Source organism: Macrotis lagotis, chromosome 1 (genome assembly GCF_037893015.1).
Source record: "Macrotis lagotis isolate mMagLag1 chromosome 1, bilby.v1.9.chrom.fasta, whole genome shotgun sequence".
NCBI lineage: Eukaryota > Metazoa > Chordata > Mammalia > Peramelemorphia > Peramelidae > Macrotis > Macrotis lagotis.
This window is the reverse complement of record NC_133658.1, coordinates 173,576,379-173,595,766: the sequence shown is the minus strand read 5'-3', so window position 1 is coordinate 173,595,766 and position 19,388 is coordinate 173,576,379. Positions and strand designations below refer to the sequence as shown.

The following is a 19,388-nucleotide window of genomic DNA, read 5'->3' as shown; positions in this document are numbered from 1 at the left end:
ACATTAAAAGCAGTCCTAAAGCTAAGCATTTTCTATATAGTATCTCAAGAAAAATAATCCACATTCTGAGGATTTAAAACTGACATTAATCTGTTTTGTGTCCTTGATATTTTTGGCAGTCAAGTGAAGTCTACTGCACCCTTTCCCAGAATAATATTAAATGCATAAAATAAAATATATAGAATTGTAAAGGAATACTATTGTAATGAAATTTAACTATCAATGCATATATAAATACAAATAGATAGTTATCTAGAGCTATATCTACAAACACATACATATATACAAATTTGCTGGCTGCTATGTATATTAAGTGCACATACATACACTCTCAGAGACTATAGGTTATGAATCTCTGATATAGAAGGAGGAATGAGGTGTGCTAACTTGACCATGTACTTTAGTAATTTCAAGCCTGAAGATAAATTATCTACATACCAAGAGGAATTATCCCCATGATGTGTTAGGGGAAGAATTATCCCCATGTTGTAATAGGCAGGGGTGGAAGGATAGAGAGGGCCTTAATGGCAGTGTACATCATAAAGAAGATGGGCATAAAAGGCCCTGCATGAGATCTGGAAGGTTGAGTAGGTTTATTAGTAGATGATAAGCTGAGTCATAAAGGACACATGCAGCTTTGAAGGTACTCTGTAGAAGGTAATAGGAATGTAGGCTAAAAATCATGGCAAGAACTTAGGTTAAAAGAAGGAAAATGTTGATATGGAGCTAAGACAGCAGAGTAAAGGCGGGGACTCACCTGAGCACCCCCCAAACCAAATGCCTTTAAATAAAGGCTCTAAATAAATTTAAGGGTGGCAAAACCCACAAAAAGATGGAGTGAAACAATTTTCAAACCCAAGGCAATTTAAAAGGTTGGCACCAAGATGAGAGAATAGCATGGGACGGTCTAGTACTGGATGCTCCTGTACAGACACCAAAGCAGGAGCAGTCCTTGGGACAGTCAGTGGGGCATAGCTGCTCCTAGAACTCCCAGCCCATAGATGTCAAGGGGGTTGGACAACTGGTCAGGAGATTGCAAGGGCCTCTTTGCTAGTGTTGAGGCAATACTGCTACTTCGTCCACACTCAGAACTGGATCTCTCAGTCAAGGGTGGCAGTCCCAGGGCGAGGAGCACTAGAACTTCAGAGCTTGCAGTCAGAGAGGAACAAGGACCTCCCTACCACCACCCCACCATAGTTCCAGGGCAGAAAAAGAATCCTTGTGGTCACTCAAAGACCAGAGCAGAGGCCAGGAGAGTAGTAAACAAATCTTTCCACATTGGAAGAACAGAAAGCTTATGGGTCTCTAGAAGTATCTCTGAAAACAGAAACACAAAACCAGGAAGATTGGAACAATGCGCCCTCCACCCTGGAAGCAGAGTCACTTTAACAAAGAGTTAAAATCAAGTCATAGGTGGGAAAATTAGCAAACAACGGAAAAAAAACTTAACATAGAAAGTTATTATGTTGACAAGGAAGTTCAAAACACACATTCAGAAGAAGATTCATAAAGACCTATATGCAAGGTCTTCAAAAAAATTCAGAATTCAAAAAACCAATGAAGAGAAGAATGACTTAAAAAGTAGAATTGGGGGGCAGCTAGGTGGTACAGTGGAAAAGAACACCGGCCCTGGAATCAGGAAGCCCTAAGTTCAAATCCAGCCTCAGACACTTAATGATTAGCAAGCTGTGTTACCTTGGGCAAGTCACTTAACTCCACTGCCTTGGAAAAACCAAAAGGAAAAAAAAAAGAAGTAAAATTGGTCAAATGGAAAAGGAAGTACAAAAGTTCACCAAAGAAAACAATTCCTTAAAAATTAAAATTGAGACACAGCAATACCACTACTGGGTCTATATCCTGAAGAGATGAAGAAAAAGGGTAAAAACATTACTTGTACAAAAATATTTATAGCAGCCCTGTTTCTGGTGGCAAAGAATTGGAAATCAAGTAAATGTCCTTCAAAAAAATTAAAATTGAGCAAATGAAGCTTTATGAGAAATTAAATAACAATAAAATTAAACCAAAGAAAGAAAAAAAATAACATAAAAATCCTGGGAAAACAACTGACCTGTTAAATGGATCCAGTAGGGAAGATTTAAAAATTATTGCATTCCAGAAAGCCATGATCAAAAAAAAAAAAAGTCTAGACATCACCTTTCAAGAAACCATCAAGGAGGCGACTAGGTGGCGCAGTGGATAGAGCCCTGGCCCTGGAGTCAGGAGTACCTGAGTTCAAATCTGACCTCAGACACTTAATAATTACCTAACTGTGTGACCTTGGGCAAGCTACTTAACCCCATTTGCCTTGCAAAATCCTAAAAAAAAAAACAAACCCCAAAACTATGAAGGACAACTGACATATTTTAGAACCAGAGAGTAAAATATAAATATAAATATAAAATATAAAAGAACTCAAAATCAAAACTACCAGAAATATAGCCAAATTCCAGAGCTCCCAGGTCAAGGAGAAACAATTCAAATAGAATGTCACCACAGTCAGGGTAACACAAGATTTAACATCTCCACTGAAGGATCTGAGGACTTGGAATATGATATTACAGAAGGCAAGAGGTCTTGCAATACAACCAAGGACCAACTACCTGGCAAAACTGAGCGTTATATTTCAGGGGAAAAGACTGACATTCAATGAAATAAGGGATTTCCATACTTTGCTTTAAAAAGCATGAACTAAACAGAAAATTTGATCTTCAAATACAAAACTCAACCATAGGGGCGGCTAGGTGGTGTAGTGGATAAAGCACTGGCCTTGGAGTCAGGAGTACCTGGGTTCAAATCCGGTCTCACACACTTAATAATTACCTAGCTGTGTGGCCTTGGGCAAGCCATTTAACCCCATTTGCCTTGCAAAAAAAAACCTTAAAAAAAACCCCTCAACCATAAAAACATAAAAGGAAAAGGGAAATCATAAGAAACTTTTAAATTATACTTTATAAATTTTATAAACTATATACACTTTATAAACAGTTACACTGTTTATAGCCCTACATGGGAAAGTGATACTTGTAACTCAAGAACTTTCACCTTATCAGAGCAGTTAGAAGGAGTAAATTTAAACTGAGGGCATAGGTGTGGAATGAATATGAGGGGATGAAATACAAAAAGAAAATTAAGGGGTAAAAGAGAATGAACTAGGAAAAGGAGAAAGGAAGAGGCATGTAAATTATCTCACATAAAAGAGGCAAGAAAAAGCTTTTACAATACAGGGGAAGAGGGAGGAAGGAAGGAACGAAGAGGAAGTGAGACCTTACCCTCATCAGAATTGGCTCAAAAAGGGAATAACTCACTCTCTCTCTCTCTCGGTAAAGAAATCTGTCTAACCCTACAGGAAAGTAGGAGGAGAAGGAAATAAGGAAGAGGCTATATGATAGAAAGGAGAACATTTTGGAGGAGCGACAGGATGAAAGGAGAGAGAGAGAGAGAGAGAGAGAGAGAGAGAGAGAGAGAGAGAGAGAGAGAGAGAGAATAAACAAGAGGAAAATAGAAAGGTGGGAAATACAATTAACAATAATAACTATTAAAAAAAAATTTTTGAAGCAAGCTTCTCTTGTAAAAGCCTCATTTCTCAAAAATATAAAGAACTATGTAAATATATAAAAATAAGAACTATTCCCCGATGATAAATGATCAAAAGATGAACATTACAGATGAATTAATCAAAGAAATTCAGTCATATGAAAAAATGTTCACTCAATATTAATTGGAGAATTACAAATTAAAACAATTCTGAGGTACAACCTCATACCTATTAGATAGTATAAAAGGGCAGAAAAGGAAAATGATAAATGTTGGAGGAGATGTGGGAAAATGGGTATACTAATGCATTATTGGTGGAGTTGGAAACTGATTCAACCATTATGCAAAGCAATTTGGAGCCATACAAGAAGGGTTATAAAATCATGTATATATCCTTTGACCTAGCAATACCACTACTAAATCTGTATACAAAAAAATTTTTAAAGAAAAAGGACTTATATGTACAAAAATATTTAAAGCAGTTATTTTATGGTAGCAAAGAATTGGAAACTGACAGGATGCCTATCAACTGGGGAATGGCTGAACAAACTGGCATGTGTTCATGATTAAATACTATTATATATAAGAAAGGATGAGCAGGATATTCTCAGAAATACTGGAAAGACTTACATGAGCTGATATAAGTTGAAATATACTGCATATAAAGTAACAGCATTGAGAAGTGATCAGCTATGAATGACTTTGTTATTATCAGCAATAATGATCCAAGACAATTCTGAAGGACTCATGATAAAAAAAAAATGCTATCCATCCCCCCAGAGAAAGAAATTGCGCTATCTGAATATAGATTGAAGCCTACATTTTACTTTACTTTTTCTGAAGATCTTTTTTTTTTGTCTCTATTTGCTTTCACAATATTATGGAAATGTTTTGTATGACTACACACATATATAACCTATATTGAATTGCTTGTCTTCTCAATGAAGGGGGCTAGGGAAGGAGTAAGGGAGAGAATTGGGAATTTAGTTTTAAAAGTGAATGTTAAAAATTGTTTTTATACAAACCTGGGGAAAATAGAATACTAAATAAAGGGTTTTTTTCCTAAAAAAAAGAGGGAAAGCTTTGTAAAATATTATGGAAAATGAGGATAAAAGATTATTTGTATGGTATCCTCACAAAAATGTGAAAAGTAGTTGAGGGAAAAGGGAGTCTGATCAGTGTTTGGAATGAGACCCAGCCAAGGCAGACCATTAAAGAATACTTCTGGATGAATCTAGCAGTATATAACTATAAAATGGAACAGATGTCAGTATTTCTAGAACAATCTATTTTCATCAGCATCATTGTGGAAAACACAAATTTTATACTTTATCTTCTTAATACAATGTATCATGTGAGAAAGCATTTAAGTTAAAATTAGGGAAAATTGGCTAGACCTGGCCAAAGTAGTAGAGAGAAAAAAAGTTTGTACTAGTGGATGAGGCATCCATATCAGTAAGCCACGACTCTTTTTATGTTTAAAATAATGTTTTACTTTTTGCACATAAAGGCTATTTTAATATTTTTTAAAATTCTAACTTCCAAATATTCTCCCTTCCTCCCTAAAACATTAACATCCTCAGAATTATAATTTATTTGGAACTCTGCCACCAATAATCTTTTGGTTGTGCAAACTGATAATCCTTCGTCAGTCTCCCTACTGTTGACATCATCTTGAATATTTTGTCCTCTCAGGGATCTCATATCACTATACCTTCATGTTTCTTTTCCTACATGGCTGACCACTCATCAAAATTTCCTTTGCTGGTATATCATACCAAATACTATCATATAATATTTGTTAACAATGGTGTTCCTTGAGAATGGACTTCTATAGCTCAACACTTAAGACAAATCTATTCTCAAGGTATTATTTTCCCCATAGAGAAAACTCACATAGCTCTTTATGTATCCATTTTTGGGCAGTTAAAACTGGGTGCCACAGAAACATCTAAAACTTAAAATGTCCAAAAAAAATTCCTCATGTTCCCTCAACCCAATCCCTCTTCCAAACTTCCCTAATTCTGCTAAAGAGAATAGTATTGTTCCAGTCTCCCAGATTCATAAACTGGATTCCTCACCCCATATTACGAAACAATTGCCAAATCTTGCTGTTTCTAATTTCTCTCTCTCCAATTTAGATCCTTTTTACTTCTCATATAGCACCAAACCTAGTTCCGTCAAGTATTACCTCACAGTTGGATTATCACAATGGTTTCCTACTTGGCCTCTATACCTCAGATCTCTCCCTACTCCAAGCCATTTTCCATATAGATACAAGTGTCATTTTCATTAAGGACATTAAATTACATGATTTACAGATGCAATAAATGCTCACTTGATCTTTACTGTTTATAGATAAGAGAAAAAAATTAAACTCCTCTCTTTAGCTTTTAAAGTTCTTCCCAACCTGGCTCCCAAAAAAGAATCTTTGCAGATTCATTATTTCTTCCCTCCCTCACTCCTTGGTATGGTCAAATGAGGCTTCCCATCTCCAAGTCTTTGGATGGTAGTCCTCCCTGCCTGGAATGTCTTCCCCTCTGCATCTCTACTCAATGTCCATCCAGCTATATGACCACTTAATATATAAAACCTTTGTTAATTTTTTCTCAACTGCTGGTGACCCTTTTCTCAACTAACAATAGCTATCATTTATATAGCACTAATTTTGTACTGGACCTTGGACTAAATGATTTACAAATACAATTTCAGTTGATCCTCACAACAATCTTGGGTGGCAGCTGTTATTATTATATACACATTTAATATTAAAGGAAACAGCAATAAATAAAGTTAAATGACTCATCCAGGATCATTCAGTTAATTTAAAAGTCTAGGGTCAAATGTGAACTCAGGTCTTCCTGAGACCCAGTATTCTATCCACTAAGCCACATAACTATTAATTACCTTGTATTTGGTATACTTATTTTATTGTATTCTGTTCACATTTGTACTTTTCCCCCAAGAGAACATAAGTTCCTTGAGAGTGAGGACATATTTGTTGTTCCTGTTGTTCAGTCATTTCCAGTTCTTTTGTGACCCCATTTGGGGTTTTCTTAGTGCAGATATTGGAATGGGTTGCCACTTTCTTCTCCAGCTCATTTTACAAATGAGAAGTTGCCCATTCAGGTTGAAGCTCAGGTCTGGCACTCTATCCATTGTGCAACCTGGCAGTCCTAGTCCATGGTAGGTACTTAATAAAGGTTTGTTGATCGATGGAAATAAATAACATTATCAAAGTCATATCTGTTTGTAAAAATTTAACAATCTCACTTAGTTGTTCAGTAAGTTCAGTAACTTAGTAAAGTTCAGTAATAATTGAATACATTCAAGCAGTGAATTTGAATTAAAAAGCAAATAAAAGAATTCCAAATATCTGGCAAATAACAGTATAATAGATTTTTAAAGTGCAAGTACTCTTTACATCATAGATGAATATAAAATAATGTAAAATAAAAATGGTTTTAGTGAGAGGCAATTTCACAAGAAATGTAGGATTTTATGAGATAAAATAGAAGATAGCTAAGGAAAATTTAAGTCAAACTTATTATTAGGAAGAGAGAACATAAATTTGTTATGATGACTCTACTTGGAACTTCTACCTGTATTTTGTGGCAAACAATCATATCTGTGCTTTAATAGAGCCAATCCCATTATTCATAGGATGTTATGTTGTTTTAAAATTCCTTATGTTTGCACAGGTCAGATTTCTCTCTGGAGTGGCAAGAGGGATATGAATGACTTGGATCATCACAGCATACAAAATAAAATGAAAGGTTGCAACAGAGTTGGCCTGCAAAGAGCTCTGAAGTTCAAAGTATTATGAGTACAGGTAGTGAAATGATTGTGTTTAGAAAGAAAAGGAAAGGTATCAAATTCCAGAAACCAGGATGGTGGAGTAAGCAGTAAGTCTCCATAACCCTCATATTCACCTCCAAGCAAGCATAAAACAGTGCCCCAGAACAAATCCTGGAATAACAGAACCAGCAAGTGGATGGGCTTAATCATTTTTTTTAACCCTAGAAAACTGCAAGAACCACCGGAAAGGTCCATCTCATCCTGGTGAAGGGAAAATGGGGAAACGCAGTCCAGGACAGGAGGCAAGCCAGTAGCAAGACCCGCCCCCCCCCCCCAGAAAAACAGCAAGAGATCCTGAACCCCAGTGTGGTGGAACAGGCAAGAGCCAACACAAGAACCCCCCCCCCCAATGCCTTAATATGTCAGGGAAACTGGCAGACTCCAGCTCTAAGTCACATAGCCCTAGGCAAACAAGCATCCTCTAAAGGCCAGACCTCCACATGCTTCAGCATAGGCCTGGACAACAGGCATTCTCCAATGGACAGACCTCCACATGCTTTAACATAGCCCTGGACAACACAGGCATCTCCAATGGCTTCTGTGTGCTTCAGCATGGCCCGGGACAACAGGCATCTCCAATAGTCAGATCTCCACATGCTTCAACAGAGCCCTGGACAACAGGTATCTCCAATGGCCAGAACTCCATGTCCTTCAGCATGGCCCTGGACAACAGGCATCCTCCAATGGCCAGATTTCCATGTGCTTCAGCATGGCCCTGGACAACAGACATTCCTCCAGTAGCCAGACCACAATGTGCTCAAGGACATCCCCTGGCAAGCAAGCATTCTCCAGTTGCCAAACCACCTTGTGCTTCATTTAGTGTAACCCAGAGAGACACAGAAACACCTTACCAGTCCCCAGCACAGGAACACCTACCAGACACCACCACAAGGACTCCAGTTGAGCAGCAGGTAAACTGCCAGACTCCTACAGGTTCCAGCAACACCAGTCATCCCCAACACCAGCCCTCAGTGCAACATCAGACATGAGGGTCCCCCATGGGCCTCAATGCAACATCAGCTCAGCATCAGATAAAAACCCCAGACCCCATAGCCACTAGCCCAAGAAGACTGAGACAGTGCTCCTTCTAGCCTAGGAGGAGAGCTCAAATTTAAGGAAAGGAAAAGGGTAACAATAACAACAAAGATGAAAAGAACAAGAATATGACTATAGAAAGTTATTAGGATGACAATGAAGAGGACAACAATGTCAAAAATCTTATGGGTAGAACCCCAAAGACAGGAAGTGGACTCAAGCACAGAAACAATTTCATGGAAGAGTTCAAAAAGGGGCTTTGAAAATCATGTAAGAGGAGTGTAAGAAAAATTGGAAAAAAAGAAAACAACTTCTTAAAAAATAGAATTAGTCAGATGGAAAAAAGAGAATCAAAAATCAACAGAGAAAAATAATTCCTAAAAGACTACAATTGGTCAAATAGGAAAGAAAGAACAAAAAGGCTAATCAAAACAATTACTTAAAAGCTATAATTAGCAAGGGTAGTTAACAACTCTATAAGGAATCAAGAATCCATCAAATTCAAACCAATGAAAGAATGGGAGAAAATGTTAAAAACAACAAAATGAAAAACAACTGATATGGAAAACAGAACCAGGAGAAACAATATCAAATTCATTAAACTACCTGAAAGCCATAATCAAAAGGAAAACCCAGGCAACATCTTTCAAAAATTTATCAAGGAAAATCTCCCTCATGTCCTGGAACCTGAGGACAAAATAGGAACTGAAAGAGTTCACAGATCACCTCAAAAGAAATCCTAAAATAAAAACTCCAAGGAACATTATAGTCAAATTTCAGAACAATCAAATCACCACAAGTGAACAGATTTAATTGTGATATTGGGAAGTCACAACCAGGATAACACAAGACTTAGCAGCTGCAACATAATAGGTTCACAGGTCATGGAACTTGATATTCTAGAGGTCAAAATAACTAGGACTACAACCAAAAATCAATTATTGAGCAAAACTGAATATGAAACATCAAGGGGAAAAGATAGCTAGCTATTTAATGAAACAGAAGGATTTCAAGTCTCTATAAGAAAAACCTATAACAGTGGAGAGGAAGATGGGAAGGTGGGCAATAAACATAGCTTTAACCTTACTCTCATCAGTATTGGCTCAGAAGGAATAATATACATAATAGCTGAATACAGAAATCTATTTTATCTGACAGGGAAGTAGGAGGGGAAGAAATTAAATGAAGGGGGAGGGGAGGGGAATAACAGAAGGGAGGCAAGAGACAAGGCAAAAGCAGAACACTGCTGAGTAGAGACAGGATGAAAGGAGAGAGAGAACAAACAGGAGGAATAGGAAGGAGGAAAATACACAGATAGTAATCATAACTTTGAATGTAAAAGGGATGAACTCTCCCATGAATGGAAGTGGACACCAGAGTGAAACAAAAACTAAAATCCTACAATAGGTTGTTTACAAAAAACACAACTGAAACAGACATACAGAGTAAAAGAAAGGGGCTGGAACAGAATCTATTGTTCTTCAGTTGAATTAAAAAACAGGATAGCAATTCTGATCTCAGAAAAAGTAAAAGCAAAAATGGACCTAATTAAAAGAGATAAGGAAACTACAACTTGATAAAAGCATCACAGACAATGAAGCAATAGCAATACTAAACTATATATAAACACCAAGTGGCATAGACAGAAGTTAGGTGAGTTACAGGAGGAAATAAAGAGCAAAACTATATTACTGGGGGACCTTAACCATCCTCTCTTGGAACTCAATAAATTCAGTCAAAAAAAAAAAAACAAAACAAGGAAGAAGTTAAGGAGGTAGATATAAGAAAAGTTATATATGTTAGACCTATGGAGAAAACTTAAGAGGCATATAAGGAATATATCTTTTTTTGTTAGTTTGATTGATATGTACTGAATAAGCAAATCAAAGAAATAATTTCATTTAAGAGAATGACAATAAGACGACAAAACAAAATTTATGAGAGGGAACCAAGGCAGTACTTAAGGGAAAATTTAGTTCTCTCAATTCTCACGTCACCAAAGTGGAAAAAAAGAACAAATCAACGAATTGGGAATCTAACTAAAACAAACACCCTGAAAAAGAACAAATTAAAAAACCCCAATTAAGCACCAAATGGAAATATTAAAATTCAAAGATGAGAGTATTAAGACTGCAAGTAAAAAACAAAAACAAGTATTGAACTAATAAATAAATCTAGGGAGGGAGGGGGAGAGAGAGAGAGAGAGAGAGAGAGAGAGGAAGAAAGGGAGGGAAGAAACCAAATATTAGATATCAAGAATCTAAAGGGTGAAATCACCTCCAATGAAGAAGAAATTAAAGCAATTATTAAGAAATATTTTGCCCAATTATATGTCATTAAATCTGACTGAGTGAAATGGATTTTACAAAAATATAAATTATCTAGATTAACAGATCAGAAAATAGAATGCTTAAATAACCCCATCTAAAAGAAAAGAAATTGAACAACCCATTAATGATCTCCCTATGGAAAAATCTCCAGAATCAGATTCGATCACAAGTAAATTATAACAAACATTTAAAGAACAATTAATTCTACTACTATATAACCCATTTGGAAAAATAGGTGGAGTCCTACCAAACTCCTTTTATGACACAAACAGTGCTAATATCTAAACCATGAAAAGTAAAAACAGAAAGAAAATTAGAGCACAACTTCCTTAATGATACTGATGCAAAATTTTGAATAAAATACTATTAAGGCAATATATCACAAGGATTACATACTATCACCAGGTGGAATTTATACCGGAAATGTAGGGTTGAATTAATATTAGGAAAACTATCAACTAACTGACCATTTCAATAACATCCAATATTGCTGAAAAAGCTTTAAAAATACTACAGAGCACAGGAATAAAGGAAGCATTCCTTAAATTGATAAGCTACGTCTATCAAAAAATGTCAGTCAGCATTATCTGTAATAGGAATAAGCTAGAAGCGTTTCCAATAAGAACAGGGGTGAAGAAAGAATATCCTTTATCACTAATATTATTCAAAATAGAACCAGAAATGTTAGCTATACCAATAAGAGAAGAAAAGAAAATAGAAGGAATTAGAATATGCAGTGAGGAAACAAAACTGTCACTCTTTGCGACTAATCTAATATGCATTCAGAGAATCCTAGAGAATAAAATAAAAATTTACTTGAGATAATTAAAGTTGTGGGATATAATTTAAACTCACATAAATCATCAGCAGCAGCATTTATGTGACTAACAAAGCCCATCAGCAAGAAATGAGAAATTCCATTTAAAATAACTATAAACAATATAAAATACTTGTGTCTACTTGCCAAGACAACCCAATTACAAAAACACTTTGAGCAAATAAAGCCAGACTGAAACAATAATAAAAAAAATAATTCTGCCTAATCTAATTTTCTTACTCAGTCCCATGCCAATCAAACCACCAAAAAATTATTTGATAGAGGTAGGAAAAATAAGAATAAAATTCATATACAAAGGAAGGAGGTCTAACAATACTAGATCTCAAACTATATTACAAAGCAGTAATCATCAAAATTATTTGGTAATGGTTAAGAAATAGATGTGTGTGTCAATAAACTAGAATGGATACAAAAGACAGATTAGACAATGGTCTTAGTATTTTAGCATTTGATAAACCCGAAGATTCCAGCTTTTGAAATAAGAACTCACTATTTGACCAAAACTGTTGGAAAAACTGGAAAATAATAGGATGAAAATGAGGTATAAATCAACATCTCATACCATATACCTTGCAAGATAAAGACAAAATGGGTATATGATTTAGACATAAAGGGGAGACCATGAGCAAATTAGAAGACCAAGGAATAGTCTACCTGTCAGATTTATGGGGAGGGGAAGAATTCATGACCAAGTAAGAGATAGAGAGGACAAAATGTAAAACAGATAGTCTTGATTATGTTAAATTAAAAAGGTTTTGTATAAACAAAGCAAAAAGGTTAGAAGGAAAGTGGAAAACCAGAAAATAATCTTTACACTGTCTCTGATAAAGGCCTCATTTTTCAAATTAGAGAACTGAGTCAAATTTATAAGAATATAAATCATTCCCTAATTGATAGATTGTCAAAGGATATTTACAGGCAGTCTTCAGATAAATAAATCAAAGCTATCTATAGGCATATGAAGAAGTGTTCCAGATCACTTCTAATTAGGGAAATGCAAATTAAAGCAATTCTGAGATACTACCTCAAACCTAGAAGATTGGCTAATAAAAGACAAAAAAGGAAAACAACAAATGTTGGAGAGGATGAAGGAAAACTGGGACTCTAATGTTGGTGAAACTATGAACTGATCCAACCATTCTGTAAAGCAATTTGGAATTACACTCAAACTGTGCATGGTCTCTGATCCAATAATACCACTACTAAGTCTGTACCCCAAAGAGATTATAAAATAGAAAAAAGAATCTATATGTGCCAAAATATTAATAGCAGCCTTTTTTGTGGTGTCAAAATATCCAAAACTGAGAAGATGCACATCAGTTGGGGAATGGTTGAACAAGCTGTGGTATATGAAATTAATGGAATACTCTTATCCAATAAGAAACAATGAGCAGGCAGATTTGAGAAAAACCTGAAAAGATTTGTACACACTGATGAAAAATAAAATGAGTAGAAGCAGGAAAACATGTACACAGTTTCAACAACTGTGTGTAATCAACTATGAATGACCCAGCTCTTCTCAGCAAAACAATGATCCAAGACAAGTACTAAGGACTCACGAAGAAAAATGCTATGTAAATCTAGATAAAGAACTGATGAACTCTGCAGATTGAAGCATATTTTTGATTACTTTATTCCTTCGGGTGATTATTCTTTCCTTTTGATCTGTTTCATCTTTGACAATTAGACCAATATGGAATTATGTTTAATGTAAACTATATCAAACTATCTACCACTATCAGAAGAGGAAAGAACAGGGAGGGAGGAAAATTTGGAATTCAAAACCTTGTAAAAATGAATGCTAGGATTTTCTTGATATCTAATAGTGGAAAAAATACTATCAAAAAAATAAAGACAAAAGAAAGTACTCGGATTTATATAAATCTATGATTCATACCTCTATCTTTATGAATAACCAATACTAGATGCATTTTTCAGACTTGCAACTACATGAAATATGCTTATATTGATAAAATGCACTAGCTCAACAAAGTGCTTTTTCTCCCACACTGCTGATGAGATGCTTGAGTGTAGTTCCTTGCCAAAGTAGCACAAAAAGAAATACTAAATTCTAAATATGCAGCAGAGAGTGTTAGTCTATTTCTCTTGTAAGGACTCTCCTTCAAAAGGGGCAAGAAAAGAAAATGTTCCTAAGAAGCATTAATGTCCTTAGATCACTGAATGAGAATTGTGGAGGGCAGAGAATGTCACAGCTCTAAAGGGAGTAATAAGCATCTCCCCCCCTCCAAAACCTCTAATTATGTAGCAGATGTTTGAATTAACTGTAAACTCTTAGCATGACAAGGTCGGGCCGAAGGGCTTTTACCTCTCCCTATGTGTTATGTAACTAAGGTTTGATTTTTTTAAAATATTAGGCAAACCCAGAGTTTCATATTTTTAGGCAGTTTTTAGAAAATTAACAATTCATCTTCCACTTTTTTCAAGCAAAGGGCATGTTTCTCTATTTTCTTTCTAATGACCTGTATCATAAAAGAGGATTGGCCAGATTAGATAAAAAAAGATAGCCCTTCCTGATAAATGTAATAATTTAAAAGCCTTTCCTAGGCACTTGCTATGTGACCAATATTCTAGTAATCAATCACTGGAATACAAATACAACATTGAGATAATCCCTCCTCTCCAGGAACCTATAATCTTTTTTAGTTGGTTTTTTTTTTTGCAAGGTAAATGGGGTTAAATGGCTTGCCCAAGGCCACACAGCTAGGTAATTATTAAGTGTTTGAGACTGGATTTGAACCCAGGTACTCCTGACTCCAGGGCCGGTGCTTTATCCACTTCCCCTAGCTGCCCCAACCTATAATCTTTTTTAAAAAATTTATTTACTTAAGGCAATGAAGTTAAGAGTGACTTGCCCAAGGACAAACAGCTAGGCAAGTATTAAGTGTCTGAGATGGGATTTGAACCCACATCCTCTTGACTCCAGGACCAGTGCTCTAGTCATTGCACTACCTAGCTGCCACTTGGAACCTATAATCTAACAGAGGAGACAACAGAGAGAGCCAAGTGTGGAGGTAGAGGAGTCTAGTGGAGGATATAAGGGGTTGGTGAGTGGAACCCAAGGGAGCTTCCAGAATCAAGAGAGGCATAATCTTGATAGCCAGATGAGGAAGAAACATCAAGAGAATTACAAGAATGATGCACTGGGCTATTCTACCTAGAGGAGTTTCCATGTCTTCTTCCACATCTTCTTGCAGGTCTGGAGGGCTCTCCCATCTCACCTCTATACCTAGAGTCCTTACAGCTTCAGTGCCAACTCCTCTAAGGGGTCTTATGCAGACTGCAGACTGTAATGTTATTGATTTTGGCCCTTTATCATTTATTGTCTCTTGTTATCTTCTCACAATGTCAGGGCAACATGAAATAGATTTTGAGTCAGACTATATTAGTTCAAATTTTCACTACCATCTATAATTATACAAGTGTTACCTTGGGCAAGTCACTCATTTGGACCTCAGTTTCTTCATCTGTAAAATGAAAAGGTTGGATTAGAAGTCTGAGGGCTCCTAGATCAAGGTAAATGAAATGCTACTCTTGTCTCTTTAGTAAAATTATAAGTATCTTTATTTCTTTGGTATATATCAATATGTTTTAATGGTATTATGGCTTATTTAAGTTGGGCTATCTCTATTCCATAACAATATATTCATGGGAAATGTCCAAGGGTTTCTAAGTATTTAGAGGACCTCAGAGGTCTAGTGCAATGTTCCTTATTTTACAAATGAGGAAACTGAGGTCAAAAGAGGTAAAGTGATTTGCTTCAGTTCATATATGTGGTAACAGAGCTGGGAATACAATTAGTCTAAAGAAATTCAGTTGTGAATGAGATTCTCTTTCACTTAAAAAATCTTCATTAAACTAGGAATACATGTCTCAAATAGTAAAAAAAAATGAGACTATTAATAGGGAAAAAACAAATATTAATGATTATTTCTCACACATTCTGAATAGGATATTTTGAACTTACTTTTATTTAGGACAACAAATTAGCTAGAAAAGAAAATTAGTAAGGTAAGTAGGAAATCTTCACTCTATGTGTAAAAATACACTAAATATTAAAGGGACTTAAACAATTCATAAAAGACAAAAGAAGTTTACTCTTGTCTGCACCTATCTTGATGTCTGTGCAACTATGGCCTTTTTTGAATGTTTGTTATGTTTGTGTGTGCCTGTCTCCTACTATTCTCTTATTTTTTTTTCCTGCCTACATTTCTCTGTGATTCTGTTTTTTCCTCCGTTTTTATCTCTCTTTTAATTGGACATCACAAACAATGGAATTTTTAAAAATTTGATTTTTATATATAATTTTGTATTCTACATTCTAAAAATTTAATAGGTAGAACACATCCAGAGTTTTTCTTCCACATATCTCACTTTTATTCCCACTCTCAAATGAAATGTAGTCACTTTTATTTATTTAAGCATCTAATGATTCTTTATTCTGGGTCAATGGATTTGGATAAAACAAAATTCCCAAGAACTAGTCTAGGACAGGTGTGTACTGGTTTATGAATAGTACTAGAAATATGGAGACACAAATTATCTATATTCTAGCTTGTAAATGTGACCAAAAAAATATGTGAAATATGTATGTGCAGGGGGAGGGGATAAGGAAAAAGAGAAAATATCTAATGGAAGGGAAGATAATTTACAAGTTAAATTCTTAAATATAATCAAAATCAGTCACATTTTAAATATCAATTAAGAAGTTTCACTTTTAAAACCAAAGTCAATTTGGGGAGTATAGTGAATATGCAAAACATTTATATAAAGTAGTAGATCCTAAATGATATTAGAAAAATCTAGGTTTCCCATGCATATCTTTTCCAGTGCCTTTTTAACTTATCAGAATTCAATGAAAGGGCAAATGAAATAAATTTTGAGTCAAATACATTGGTATTACAATAATTAGATAGCATTATACTAACAAAAATGCTGCCAAAATTTCACACCTATTAAAACATTCGTAACAGATATAAGGGTCCCAAGTATGAAAGTTTCCATCTTTCATTTCAAACAGTTAGTAAACTAACACATTTCTTATGAAAAGGATGAGATAGTTACTGCTGCTTTACAATAAAATCCAAAGGCTTGTAATGACTTTTCCAATCCATAGTATTACTATGATATTGATCAGTTCTTTAAGTGAATTTTCAAAAACTATGATTCTACATGCATAGAAGACTGGGCCTTTTCAAAATACCAGTTACTATGATCTGGCCACTGAAAAAATGCTCAGGAACCTATACTTGTTAATATCATGTTGAGTACATACCTTTGAATTGATTCCTTCTTCCTGAAATAAAGCCTAACTCTGGGAAGGAGCAGAAAAGAGAGAAGCTATTTTTTCATTACCATATCTGGAGAGCTGTATTATTGACCATCCTAGCAAAAGGGATAAAACTTGGCAAGAGGTTACCTGTACTCCTTTTGATTCTTCTACTACTACTCCTACTCCCTCTTACAGATGGAAAAGCTATTAAATTATAAAAAGAGACAGTAAGTTAAATATAAGTTAAAGATTGAGCTCAAAGATCAACTAGGAAGAAAACACATGAATAGAGTCAGATAAGTAATAGCAACATTTCTGAAAAAAGTTCGTACATATATTTTGTAAAGCTGTGCCAGCATCAAGGTATTATGTATAATTCTGTTGCTACATTTTAAGAGGAATAAAATATAAGCTCATCTGAAAGATGGCAACTAGAGGGATGATGGTTATATTCAGTCAAATCAAGAGATTTATTAAATACAAGTTTATTAACAAGAGATATTATAAAAGACATTCCTGTAATGTTGGAGATGGATTAGAGGAGCTCGAGAGTCTTGTCTAACTTGAAGTTTTATGGTTGAATGAAGTCTGATCTAGTCAGTATTTCATTTTAGAGCTGAATAATGGATGTGGTAAAATTTTATCATACGTGGAGGCCCCAGACTTACAATAAAATATACACTTCAACCATCTTCCAATTATATTGTTCTGCACCAGCCTCCACTTCAACTAGGTATGACAACTTCAAACTATGGGATGTGATATTCCTGACTGGACAAAGTTCACCATATATATTTAGATGTTCAGCTGCATGTTTCCCCTTTTACCTTTCCCCTCCCCAACTAAAATCAATACTTCTTTTCTTATAAACTCCTTTTCTTGGAAAAGATGCTGTTCTATGACTTATTTTCCCCGTCCTGGTGAAATTCCACACGAAAATACCCCTGACCACCATTCAACCATGTAGTATCTTCCTATATTAAAAAAATAAAATCTTTGAAGGAAGAAATGATCTTGTTCTAAGTATCTAAAGGATTTTTGGTTTCAAAACTTATATTTTTAGTATGAAACAATTCTAATAAAGTCCTACTCTGATTTGTCACCATGGTATAAGATCTCCCAATTTTTCAAGAATTAAGCCAGAAAAACTCAAGCTAAAAAGATTTCAGCTACAAGTCTGTTGATGGGCTGTTTGTCTGTTGTTGTTACCCTTCCAGTAAAGGTCAGAGAAATTTATTGCTAGGTTGACTGTAAGGAAAATTACTACAGGAATGCTTGATAATCAACTAAATGTTGCACAGGAGTTGAAAGCTCTATCAGTAAAAGGAGTAAACATGCTGATGAAATTAAAGGTCTTGAAATATATCTTTAATAGTTAACTATTCTCAATCAAATATTACTGACTGAGATAGTGTAATAAGGTGTAAAGTATATTCGGTTTGGTCCCTTTCTATCTGATAGCTGAGTTACTGAATTAGCAAAATGACCTCATTATCAGATATCTGCACCCATAAAATTGGGCAATGGCATGGCTATAGAGGAAAGCATTAGAAAGAAGTTCTGAAAAGATTTTCCGACAAAACTTCAAATCATTTGAAAACAAGTATGTAAATAAAAATTACTGTAATTACAGCTGCTTCCAAATGAGAGTGTTTTCCTCCAAAGGGATGCCTGCACATTTTTCTGTAATGAGAATGGGGAGATTTAAACTGTTCTGAAATGTTTTTTCAACAAAGACTAAATAAATTCACTTTGCCAAGCACAAGTCTCTAAAAGAGGCAGCTGTGAGCAAAATGGTTTTTAATCAAATTTGGATGAAAATCAGTACCTCAAAGAGATAATGTCTAAGAAATATTAACAAACTCTACCATGTAAAAATGCTATTGTTTTTGGATTTTTTTAAAAAGCTACTTAGGAAAAAATATTCTTCATGTTTATAATTTGGTATTTGTCAGAAAGCTGATTACATTCAATTTAAATATTTTGCTTCTTATGATTTGGGAATCTATATATATTTTCTTAAGATTATGTAAATAATCTCTTTAAATTAAAGAGGTTATCTCACTATATAATATGCTTTACTGAAATTCAAAACCAATTGCTAGTCCTGGAAATCAAACTACTTAATATGGTGTCTGTGTGGGTATCTATTAAGGCATAGTATAGCCAAAGTTGTGGGTTGCATGAGCTATGTCCTAACCCCAGGAAAATGCACTATGAAGGCTTTGCAGGAAAAGCCTGTGGCATTAAATGAGGCCTTAGAAATATGTTCTTCCAAACTCAAGGTAAACTGAGATGATTCTAAAGTTGACCTGTGACTCCAAATCAGCTCTAAAGGGATAAATTTAGCTTGAAAGCCAGAATGCAAACACCAATCCTGTCACCTGATTCAGAAGTTGGGGAAGTTTTAGAAGAAAACTCTCACTGTAGTTAGATGGTTTTGAGCTCTTGAGTCTATCCTGTGATGAAACCTTGCCTTCAAGATGGTCTTGAGATCTCTGTA

The 19,388-nt window shown here is 35.1% G+C and overlaps 1 protein-coding gene across 10 annotated transcripts in view; it reads right to left on the bottom strand.

The window, feature by feature from the left end:
* The window catches only part of KIF16B (kinesin family member 16B), a 563,734-nt gene that overhangs the window by 302,621 nt on the left and 241,725 nt on the right, over positions 1–19,388 (bottom strand). Inside the window, exons 24-26 of one of the 10 annotated variants that reach the window (XM_074209410.1) lie at positions 19,270–19,383; positions 17,033–17,089; positions 8,874–15,080 (exon numbers count right to left, since the gene is read on the bottom strand). The exons of 7 other annotated variants lie outside the window; for them this stretch is intronic. In XM_074209410.1, coding sequence (XP_074065511.1) covers positions 17,075–17,089; positions 19,270–19,383 — 129 coding nt within the window. In that variant the 3' untranslated portion in view covers positions 8,874–15,080; positions 17,033–17,074. Of the gene's footprint in view, positions 1–7,742; positions 19,384–19,388 lie in introns of those variants that run through there. 2 more of the 10 variants (XM_074209409.1, XM_074209408.1) reach the window with 2 other exon arrangements.